The 11,983-nt window shown below is 38.4% G+C and overlaps 1 protein-coding gene across 1 annotated transcript; it reads left to right on the plus strand.

Annotated features, from left to right (window-relative positions):
- The first annotated feature begins 7,151 nt into the window (after positions 1-7,151).
- Positions 7,152-7,922, plus strand: PPBP (pro-platelet basic protein). Its single transcript, XM_007126257.2, has 3 exons — positions 7,152-7,272; positions 7,558-7,693; positions 7,820-7,922. Exons 1-3 carry the CDS (start codon positions 7,152-7,154, stop codon positions 7,920-7,922), a joined length of 360 nt encoding a protein of 119 aa, XP_007126319.1.
- The last annotated feature ends 4,061 nt before the right edge of the window (positions 7,923-11,983 follow it).

An 11,983-nucleotide genomic window follows, 5' to 3' on the forward strand; every position in this document is an offset into this window, starting at 1 on the left:
TTTTTTTTTTTTTTTTTTTTTTTCGTGTTCTTAATGGATGTGTTTCCACTGCCACATAAATGTGTGATGATTATTTCTGACCCACCTCTTGGGTTGAACAAAGAGAAAAATAGTTGATTTGATTCACTTCCAGCAAGAGAGGCCAGTGATATTTCTTTGTAGTTTGTGGTGAAGCGCAAGTCAAAGCAGTTGCATGTCAAGTCTAGTTTTGAGTATTTTTAGCTACGTGACTTTGGCAATTTATTTAACCTCTCCATCCCTCAGTTTTCTCATCTGTAAAAGCAGTACAATAATATCTATCTCTCAGGCAATAAAGACTAACCTGGAACAAAGTAGTTTCTTGATAAATGTTAGTTCCTTTCTCAAGCCTCCTAATTCAAGCTCCTCTTTAAATGAGAAAACTGAGGGTTCAATCATTTAAGCACCCTTAATTTTTCTCATATTTACTACCATTCTTTACACCTATGTGTGAATGATTAATTTTTAGTGTTTCTAAGAAATCTTCTTTTTTTCCACCAGTCTTTTTCAGGAAGCTTCTGGAAACAATGCGTTCATATTCTCTATATATTTTCTGTCAATTATGTGGCAACATTATACAGATGTATGATGTATTTCCCTTCTTCTAAACATTAATCCATCAAATATCGGTATTGACATTTATTGGTAATCTTGTTTCGTACTGGACCTTGTGCAGGATCCTTATGATATAGCGATTACAAAGATGAAAAGCTTTCAATCTAAGGTAAGGTCTTTTGGCAGCAAATACACTCAAAGTTTTCTCTGACAAAGCTTTTCTTGAAAGCTGAATGAAAAGGAAATAGATATTTTGAGAGAGAAATAGTGTCTTAGGTGGCATTGCCTAGAATCAGACTCTGAGAGGAGATTTGCATGCAGGAAATTTGAGGATGCTCTCAAAATTAACATCTGTCAGGAAGTAAGCAAGCAGCAGTGGGCAAAGGAAGAGCCGCTGTGTGACAGAAGATTCGGGTGGCCCTGTGAGAAGCTCTGGAGCTGGCATGGCTTTGCAGAGTTATTCTGAATTTTGGCAAGGAGGCAGACCTCTGAATCCGCCCATTGGCCAGTCATTAGATGTGGGCTACCCCTGGGGAGTGGGCATAGCTTTGGGTGAGACAGCGCCCTCAGACCGTGAGCTATGCCCAGGGCGGACGTTCGTTCTGCGTTATCTGCTGCCCTCATTCCCAGCCAAGGAAGAAAGCTGTGGTGCACCCTCCAGAGGATCCTGAAAGGGCATCCTGGAGGTGCATCATGGTTTCTGGGGCTGGGGAGGGGCGAGGAGGGGAGGAGAGGGACAGAGCAGGAGGAGGAGAAGAAAGGAAACGGGACGGGAAGGGAGGAGAGTGGAAGGCTCTTGTCTTTTATTGTCTTTTTCTCTCTTTCCTACTCTCCTCTTCCTTCTCTCTCTCTTTCTCTCTCTCCTGCTCCCTCCTTCTTCATTTATTCATGAGAAATATAACAATACTACCTAAAAGAGGAAGAGGAACAGGAGGACCAAGGTGCCCCAGCAAAAATCTCAGCCAGCAGCCAGCACAAAACACCTCCCGCGTGAAAGAGGCCTGTTTGGACTTTTCAGCCATTCCGGTTGCCTTCTGACCACACCAACTCAAGTGAGCTCAGGCAAGATGAAAACAGAAGAACCCCTCATCAGCCCACAGAGTTATCAGAAATTACAAACCTTTGCCGTAAGCCACTGTTTGGAGTTGGCTTGTTATGCAGTAAAAGAGGATCAAAAAAGGATGGTCAGGCATCTGATGTTCAACAAATAGTAGCAATCAATATAATTAAAATAAAAATCCACAGGCTTGCAAAACTTTGCATAGTTCCTGTATAACAGCACCCAGGAAGATATTTCCCCATCAGCTCTTTCACCTTCCCCCCTCTCCCTCCACTCCCCACACCATGCCTCACCCCTGGATAAGATACAGCCTCAATTAAATTAGTGCCAGAGTATTTGAGGTCTGGATCATTCTTGGCCACTCAGAGTTATACAGAAGACATATTAGATTTCAGCACTTATAGGAAAGCTTTTGTTGGCTAGTATTTCAATTTATTGATTAAAGTGCTTTAAAAAACTGACCCTCCATTTTATCATCTCTAGGATCTTCTGTACCCATTGTTTTTGTTTGTTTGTTTGTTTTAACATCTTTATTGGAGTATAATGGCTTTACAATGGTGTGTTAGTTTCTGCTGTATAACAAAGTGAATCAGCTATACATATACATATATCCCCCTATCTCCTCCCTCTTGCATCTCCCTCCCACCCTCCCTATCGCACCCCTCTAGGTGGTCACAAAACACTGAGCTGATCTCCCTGTGCTATGTGGCTGCTTCCCACTAGCTATCTATTTTACATTTGGTAGTGTATATATATGTCAATGCCACTCTCTCACTTTGTCCCAGCTTACCCTTCCCCCTTCCCGTGTCCTCAAGTCCTTTCTCTACATCTGCGTCTTTATTCCTTTCCTGCCCCTAGTGTACCCATTGTTTTATTACTAATTTGTAGGCAGTGGCTTATCCCCTTCATATTTAGGAGATGTCAGTTCAAAACATTCTAATTAATGCAGAATTAATATATGTTTTAATTTTAAAGGCTAATGTTCCTCCAGTGTCTCTAGATATTTTCTTTTAAAACAGCTAACAGATAAGTTCTGTTCTGAGTCTTAGAAAACTTGCTAGTTTCCTGAATGACGCTGCTATTTATAAGACAATGACTTAAAGGAAAAAGAGATAAAGTAACTTACCACAAAAAAAAAAAAAAACCCACGGTGACAAAGCGTCATAAAAAGCTGTCAAGTTATTTTTAAACCCAAGAACCTCTGACACTAATTTTCTAGCATTCTCTGAAGTTATAACTTTGCATAAAGTAACTTCTTTTGCTTGAATAACTGATTTTAAAATATTTTTTACCCATTTCTGTATAGTCAGGTTATTCGTGTCGGTATTATGTTTCTCTTCATGGAAAGCCAAGAAAATTATGCATGTGACAGTAATAGCAGTTAGCAATAGTAGTAGTAGTAATAGCAAATTAGTATTTATATCCCATTGCTTTGCACAAATATTTGAGATCTCACTTTTAAAAAAGAAGTAGTTAAATGACTAAGTCACATAGCAAAGAGACTTTGTAATGCCTGGCACATAGTAGATACTTAATATATATTGAAGAAATGAAAACTAGTGAAACGTTTTTTACCTCAAACGCTGACTAATAGACTTGTGAAATTTTAGTGACTCAAGAAATGTGTTAATACTTCCTCACAAACCTTGCTGTCGATGTGTCTTTTGTGACAAAATACACTTGTTGATTAAGACAATGAGTTGATGATCCTGTGCTACATGCCTACCTCTTTCCTGGTATCAGCTAAGTCAAGTAGCATCATTAGCTCAGAAGACTTTCCATATAGTTTCTCCAAAAGGATTAGGAACTTTTGACTAATCTTACTAAGTGAACCAGGAAGGAAATGTGGATAGTGTTTGTATGGGGTTCGGGGAGTGGCAAGCGTACAGTGAAACTCACAGATATAGTAAACAGTACGTGTTGCAGAGGGGAGAGGTGGGATGGACAGAAAAAGAACAATATAATGAGTAATGCCAAAAAACTTTATATCTTGCTGTGGAAATGGTTTTGAGCTTATGGTTGAATACAAACACATCTGATTTGTGAATTAGCAATAGTTTAATCACAATAATGGGGAAAGGCTATACCGTCATCACTCAGGAAGAATCAGAAGGAAGTTTGCTCTCCTGATTCTGTTTCCTGTTGAAATTCTTTCTATAATTCATTTCACATGGTCACTCTTACAAGGATACTAATATTTTTCAGCTTAAGATTTTCCTTAAGCTTACCTGCTAGACTATGAATTTTGGGGTTGGGAGAGGTGGAAAATCAGGTTAATTTAATATGTTCTACTGCTAGACTGTAAGTTATAAGAAGAAAACAAATGGGGTGGAGAAAAATAAGGAATACATTGTAAAACAGGAAATAAGAACTTAAGTAGGCATAGTCAGTAACTGCTAAACAACGGAAAAATTGGCTTAAAATTTTTTAAAAGTTGGAAATCATTGACTGTAGTCATTCTTTTGATAAAAAGTAATCTTATACATTTAATATTTTAAGAGTTCCTTCTAAAATTTTAAAGGTATAAATAAATAAGAAAAAAATAAAATGGGAAGTTTGAATATTGTGTCAGATTTGGACATAGTTGTAAGGGGAAGACAACCTGTGTCTGGGGCCTCATCCTTTTTGCCCAGCCTTCCAAATCACCTTTTTATACCACAGGTACTTTGGGCCATGTGAAGTCTAATTTGAGAATTGTGACTGATTAGAAATGAAAATGAAACTTTCCTTTAGAGATACATATTCATTGATTTATTCACTAACACTGTTTAGCTAAGACCTACTGTATATTGTGTTACCTTACACATTATAGGATACATGAGGCCTTCAAAGAAACCTTGGACATGCCTCTGTATTCAAAAGTGTACAGAGGGGTGTTCTGTGCCCATGAGTCTAGACGTTCAGATTGTCTAACCATTGTTCTACTTGTGCATTTCAGTTAATATTACTGTGCATTAAAGAATAAGCAAGTCCTAATGCCCAAAATATATTAAAAGTAGAGGTAGTAAAATAATCCCTTTATAAATGCTCTTTTGTTGTTTTTTAGGAAGGCCTGTGTCTTCTGAGAGTGTCTAAGTTAATCCACTTCTTAGAGCTAGATGTAGTCCTGTACTTAGTCGTTGAAATGCTGGTGGAAGGGTAAGAGGAAGGGTGAAAGGAAGGGCTCTTGGCTAATATCTCCATGTCTAGAAGACAGTTTTAGGTTATAACCATAGGTCTATATGCGCATTTTTGTAAAGTACCTATGTTTATTGTGGACAAGGTTCATTCTTTACTTTGCAACATCTAAACTTTTTAGATGACCTGAGGTGAGAAAGTAGGATAAAAAGTAGAGCTAGTGAATTAACCAATTTGTAAATATCTTTGTTATAATTGATTTTTTTTAAAAAAGCAACACCTTGGACATGGAATGGTTAAACCGTCTCAGAAATATACGTCAGGACTCTTTCATTAAGCTGGCAGCAGAGGGACAGAAGGAAAAATAAAGGGAGGGATGTATGTGGGTGTGTTCGTATTTATATTTTGATGATAACCGTTGATGCGTGTGCATCTCTTGGCTGTGCTATAGGAATATATTGTTAAGTAAGTCAATGGAAACATACCTTCTTGCTAATACTTTAATTGTTTAGATCAGATAATGAATCCTCTTAGAAGCATTATGCTTTGTGTACTCTGTTGTGTTATGTCTCATTTTTAATTTAACATTAAGGGAATGTAGTATTTTAATAATAAGTCTGCCAATATCTTTCTAGAGGCCTGTTGCCATTTTTGTCTTTTATGAAATTTTTATTGCCAAGAAAGGCAGGATTATATTATTTTCCTTCCAGATTGAGTTGGTGTAGTGTATTCTTGGTTATAAAAATACTCATATAGCTGTGGGACTTTGAAATGGTAAATATTCATGATGTGTGAAAAAGCATGATACATAACTGTGAAAGCTGAATTACATAAAAATGGATGCTTAGTTGTGTAGATACACAAATGAGATTTAGAAGGACGCATCATACAGTAAACTGCTTGTGATTATGGATGACTGTTTTTTGCTTCTTGTGTTTTTTGGTTTCCGATTATGCACATGTTAACTTTTAAGAAATAATCGTTATTTTAAAAACCTTAAAAAAAGTGTACAGTCCTGTTGAGGAAGCAAGTCTCATAGATGGGGCAGAGATCCAGACAATAGCATGTGCAAGCCAGTATGTGATGTTCAGGTCTATCTCTGCATAGCTGCAGGGCTTTGTCATGTGGGGTTTGAGATCCAGACCCTTAACTGGTGTCTGAGACTTGAGGAAGAAAGATGTTACTGCAGTTCATAGAAAAGTTCAAAAATGGAAACACCTTCAAGGTCACCAGTGGGACAGAAGTTGAACAACAGGAGTCCATGCTATAGAGTGTTATGAAGACACTGAAAATAATGGGGAAAAGTGACACTGGGGTAGCATGCAAGGATGCTGAAGACATATTTTTGAAGGGCAAAAGCTATATAATAATCCCATTTATATAAAAAAAAACTATGTCTACCTCTCTATATGTTTATCTCTATGTATTGGGTTGGCCAAAAAGTTACCCAATATTACGTGTGTGGCTCTATGTATATGTATATGTGTGTATATAAATGTAGAGAGAATAGAAAACTAGTGCCAAATTGTTACCAGTGGTTACCATCGGAGACCGGGAATGTGGAGTAATGATGAAGAGGAACTTGCATGCTTTATCCCACATGCATCTGCAGGTTATGAATCTTTTACAGTGAATTGTATTATGCATTTCTCAGCTAGATTAATAATGAAAAATGAAGCTGCTGGGTCTTGTTTTCTAGGGTATACTCAGATGCTAGAAAAAAGTAGTTTATTTTATAACAGAAGGGAGGATGAGTTTGCTTCTAGTTTCTGGATAAAATTACAAAAGAGAATATATTTGGAAGACAGAAAGAAGCTCATAAATCATATGCAAAGTGAGACTTTGATGGTGATTGGCTCCTATTTTATCCACATACTCCAAACGAACCCCAATACTAATCAACAACCAAGAGAGGAACATCTGCTTTCCTTGGCAACCAGAAAGGGAAGAGAACTCTCTTTTCCAAGGGCCGCATGCTTATGCTTTCAGATACACATAAAGTGTCTATAAGGCCTCTAAATTGCATTATAGGAAAGGCAGGGCATGTTACATAATTATACAAAGAAAATATATGTACTATTTCAGTCTAGTTCTTGCCTAAGTAGAGTATTAAATATTGTGTAAGGGAGATGGATATTGAGAAGGGGGCAGTGAGAGTCTGCAGGGATGCTTAAAATGAAATTTAGCAGGAATTGGACTTGCCTGGCATTTATCTGGGTTGGGCACAACTTGGCCACTCTTACACATATATTACCACACACCCTCACTTCCCCCATCCCTATCCTTTTTCTCCTTACTGGCCTTGAGGGAGTGTGTATAAAAGACAGCAGGAGACCATGAAAAGCGACTTAGCTGCAGACTCCCAGGTTCTGGGAACAACTCTAACTCAGTCTTTTCTGCCATGAGCCTTAGAGGCAGCACCACCTCCTCCTGTACCAGGGCCGTCCCACTTTCTGTCCTGCAGGTGTTGCTGCCGATGTCACTGTTCCTGACCACGCTGGTTCCCTCCACCACTGGAGAACGTAAGAGAAACTTAGGGAAAGCTGACGGTGGAGCCTCTGTTTCCCTGCATCTGAGGCTGCTTCTGCTGCAGCTGTGTCTGGGGGATGGACTGTCCTGATGCTCCTGGGACTGGAGAAGGGCATTATATGAATAACTCTAAATGGAGGCACTGCACTCATGTGACAGGAATTCTGCTAAAGGTTTACCGATCAGACTCTCAATGGCCTTGTGAGAGAGGTACCCGTCAATAGGGCAGATCCTTGAGATAATCATGACCACTCATAGAATCACACCTTCTACCCTAGCTAAAAGTATGAATAGAAAGCTGTACATTGAACTTCGCTGCTTGTGTGTGAAGACCACCTCTGGCATTCATCCCAGTAACATCCAAAGACTGGAAGTGATCAGGGCAGGACCCCACTGCACCAAAGTCGAAGTAATGTAAGTCTCTGCTTCTGCAGTATTGCCTCACTAGGGAAGCCCTTCACCTCCACCCCTAACGACACTGTTGGATCCCTTCCGATAGTGTGCCAGGATGCTCTCGGATAATTCTATTCTCTCTTGCAGAGCAATGTTGAAGAATGGGAAGAACGTCTGCCTGGACCCAGAAGCTCCCAGAATCAAGAAAGTAGTCCAGAAAATATTGGAAGATGGTGGGTCAGCTGCTTAATCTTTTCGCTTTCTGTCAAACCATTTTATCTCCCAAGAAGGATAAAAGTTTGAGGTCTTGGCTTTCTAGAGTTCTTATTTATCCAGGATACAGAGTAATACCGTATGAAGCTTTGGATGTCTTTTCCGTTCTGTCTCAAAAAGTCACATTTTGTTCTGAGATGGCTGATTAATAGATGACAGAGAGAAGATGAAAGTAAGCATGGCTCTGGTGTAAGATAGGCTCAAGGATGCATTGTACAACAGGGGGAATAGAGCCAATATTTTGTAATAACTGTAAATGGAAAGTAACTTTAAAAATTGTATAAAAATTTAAAAATTAATAAAAAAAGAAAATAAGCAAGGCTAGTTTCACAATACATGGTTTACTCCCTAACTCTTGGCTAAATGTGGTACTGTGTTTTGCATTTTCTTCTTTAAAAATTTCTTTCCAAATACAACCGTGTTAACTTATCTTGCTCCACTGTACTGTTAGACTAGACGTGCCCATGATGATTCCATAATGGTCAGTGATATTAGGAACCACACAGGGCCCAGCATGGAACACTTGCTCAATAAATGTTTATTAATATATTTAGTCACTTTATATATTAATAGTGTTTAAATAGTGTTTTTCATTGTCTTAGTCCTAGGATGTCTTGTTTCAAAACATTCTCTGAAAGATTTTTCTAATGTTTATTTTAGCCTTCAAATGCTAAAAATAATAAAGCTGTAGAATGTGAGCCTTGTAAGCAGTGGTTATTTACTTTAAAGTGGATATATTTAATACCAGTAGAGCAAAAAATATATGATGATATATGATATCATATATATTTTCAATAACATATGATAGTATTTTCAATAATAATAATACCAACAAAGATTCTACTTGGTGTTGAATGTTTTACCCTGACATGTTTGTACATATTTGCACTTACTAAATATCTAGATGGTAACCATTTCAGTATGAGAATCAGCCTTGCAAATAAACACAATAGAGAATTTAAGCTTTACCAGGCTACTAATTGTTATTTTACAATCAACAGAACTTTCTTTAATGTCTAATCCCTTAAATTTACACCCATACTATTCTTAAAGAAATATTAATATAAAATCAAATTTATTATTGCTTTGTTGTCATATATTATTACTTTTAACAGAATTATTAGGGAAAAAAGCCTTATCTTTTTATTTTTTTAAACTTTGGTATTTAACAATATGGCCAACAAAAGTCACTAGCTGATGATACGTGCTATTTTTAATGTACTATAGTAATAGCTAAACTTTATTAATAACTATTAATATTATGAGTTATATTAATAATAAGATTACTATTCCAGACAAAATAATTGTTCTGCATGCATTACAATTAAATAATTGTAAAGAATTAAATAATTCTTACAAGATAGCTATGATCTGGTTAAGAGCACGTCCTCTAAAGAGAGGGTAACTTAGTCCACCACCTGCCAGCTGTGTAAATTTGGGCAGGTTGCATAACCTCTCTGTGCCTAAGTTTCTTCATCTCTAAAATGGCATAATAATATTGCTTATCTCATAGAGTTGATGTGAAATTAACAGTTAATAAGTTCAAAGTGATAAAGATAATGAATGTCACACAATAACCCATATGACAATGTTAGTTAGTATTTATTATTATTACCATTAGTATTCCCAGTGTTATAGGGAAGAAAAACGAAGTTCAAAGAGATTAGGAAATTTGCCTCAGAATCAGATAACTAAGTAGGAGACAGAGTGGCAATTTGAAACTGTGCTCTTAACCACATCCCATATCACTTTGCTTGATTTTTCTTTCTCTAATTAAGAGATTACATTATATATCACATAATGTTATTGACACGGAAAATAGGACTTGATATATAAATAGCACACTGCACATTACTATGATGGTTATAGGAGAAGATATCAGTTCATCTATCCCAAACTGCACATGGACCTTGGGGAGCACTCATGTATTAAGCGTATAGTTCACAATCTCTGCATTATTAGGTTTTCTTTTATTATCTCCTCACTATTATAGGTTTAATGCCTTAGATGCTTTGTCTACAAAATAAATACTTTTATTAAGTAATAGTTAACAAATAACATACATGAATAAACATGTAATAAATAAAGCAGCAAATGGTGACTGCAGTCGTGGTGATCAGTTTTTCTCCAATAATTTAAAATAGCTCAGCATCTCATTCATTTCTCTAGTGGTTTCCTACTGAAATCCAACAGGGCCACCTCTTGAGACATGACACAGTTTTTACACTATGCTAATACCTCCTGCATAATGCATATGTCTCTTACTATTTATTTATTTATTTATTTTGCGTTACGCGGGCCTCTCACCGCTGTGGCCTCTCCCGGTGCGGAGCACAGGCTCCGGACGCGCAGGCCCAGCAGCCATGGCTCACGGGCCCAGCTGCTCCGCGGCCCGTGGGATCTTCCCGGACCGGGGCACGAACCCGTGTCCCCTGCATCGGCAGGCAGACTCGCAACCACTGCGCCACCAGGGAAGCCCTGTCTCTTACTTTTGTGTGCACATATTGAATTATTCTATTTAGATGCAGAGAAAGAATGAATGAATTGTCACTACTCCCTAGGTTCCTTTATACTGCAAATATTGAAATCTGCGGGGTAAGGTTGTACAGATCCAGTATGTCGCCCATGCATATGCCAAACCACCCCTCCTATCCATTCCCTCTGCGCTAACCCAGTTTGGGATCTCAAGTTTCGGTTCCATAAACATGTATGACTTATACATGCTGTACCAGCCATTGCACGGATGCTGGATATTCAAAGACTGTAAGTCACAGAGACTTGCCATTGAAGAGAGTACTGCCCGGTGGGAGAGGCAGACAGGCTGACAAATCATCACAACCACAAGTTCATATAGAGGTATGCTCCAACTCCACAAAGAAACAGACACGTGAACGCGGCAAAGCCTCATCGTTATCATTTTCAACATTTATCATCTTCACTAGTGTAGTACTTTATACTGAGTTCCTTCCAGGGAGATAGAATAGCGAATACTAGATAGATAGATACTACTAGATAGATACTAGATAGAATACTATCTCTCACCACACGGAGCTTTCCATTTAGGAAGAGAAACCATTTTAGACACATTTAAATATATATGCATGTGTGTGTGTGTGTGTGTCATATATTTGTGTTTGTATGAGCTGTGAGAAATAGGAGAAGAAGTGGGTGTTACAAGACAACAACAGAGAACACAAGTAGCTTTAGCTGTGGGGGAAGGCCCCTGTGGGGAGGTGATATTTAAGCTGACACCAGAAATATGAACAGAACTATAGCCAGCTGAAAAGACAGGTGGTGGGAGAGTAAGAGAAAGCACATTCCAGGCCCAGGAACTCAATTCTGTATCCCTGCAGAAATCTGGTCCTGCTGAGCATTAAGAGGTCTGCTAGTTCCATGCAGTGGGCTCCTGAGGCCCTTCACCACTGTTAATCAGTGTGACAGGGAGCATCTGGCTTTGATCTCTGGACCTTTTCTGTGCAGGATTCTGTTGCATCTTTTCCACACTCAACTCCCAGATGCTCTGTGTCCTCCTGAGAGCTTCGCTGCTCCCGCCAACGGTGCAGCCCATCTCACCCCGTCACTTGTACTGGCCAGGTGGCAGCAGACACTGGGAGATATGGCCTGAAAACTCTCTTTGACCTCTCTTCTTCCTGAGCAGAATGGAGAAACATCCAGGTAGCAATTTTTATAGAAAGCGTGCATCCAAATATTACCGTTATAATTTTTCTCAGAATAAGAGGATAGATGAGGCTAACTGACCTTGCTTCCTAGAGTATATTGGATGATGGTTGGTAGAGCCAGGTGGATCCCATTCAAGAGACTGAGGAAACTTTCCACAGTCACGTGAAATTTGGAACCAAATCGTCACCTGGAGACCAAATTCAACTCTTTAGTAGCAGAAAACAATGACAAACGGCACATCTGGAAGAAATGCACCTGCCAAACTCAACTCAATGGTAATCAACAAGAAAGGCAGAAGTGAAGGAGCAGTTCTTTTTTTTTTATTTTTATTTTTTTTTAACATCTTTATTGGAGTAT

This window comes from Physeter macrocephalus, chromosome 7, assembly GCF_002837175.3.
Source record: "Physeter macrocephalus isolate SW-GA chromosome 7, ASM283717v5, whole genome shotgun sequence".
In the NCBI taxonomy this organism is placed as follows: Eukaryota; Metazoa; Chordata; class Mammalia; order Artiodactyla; family Physeteridae; genus Physeter; species Physeter macrocephalus.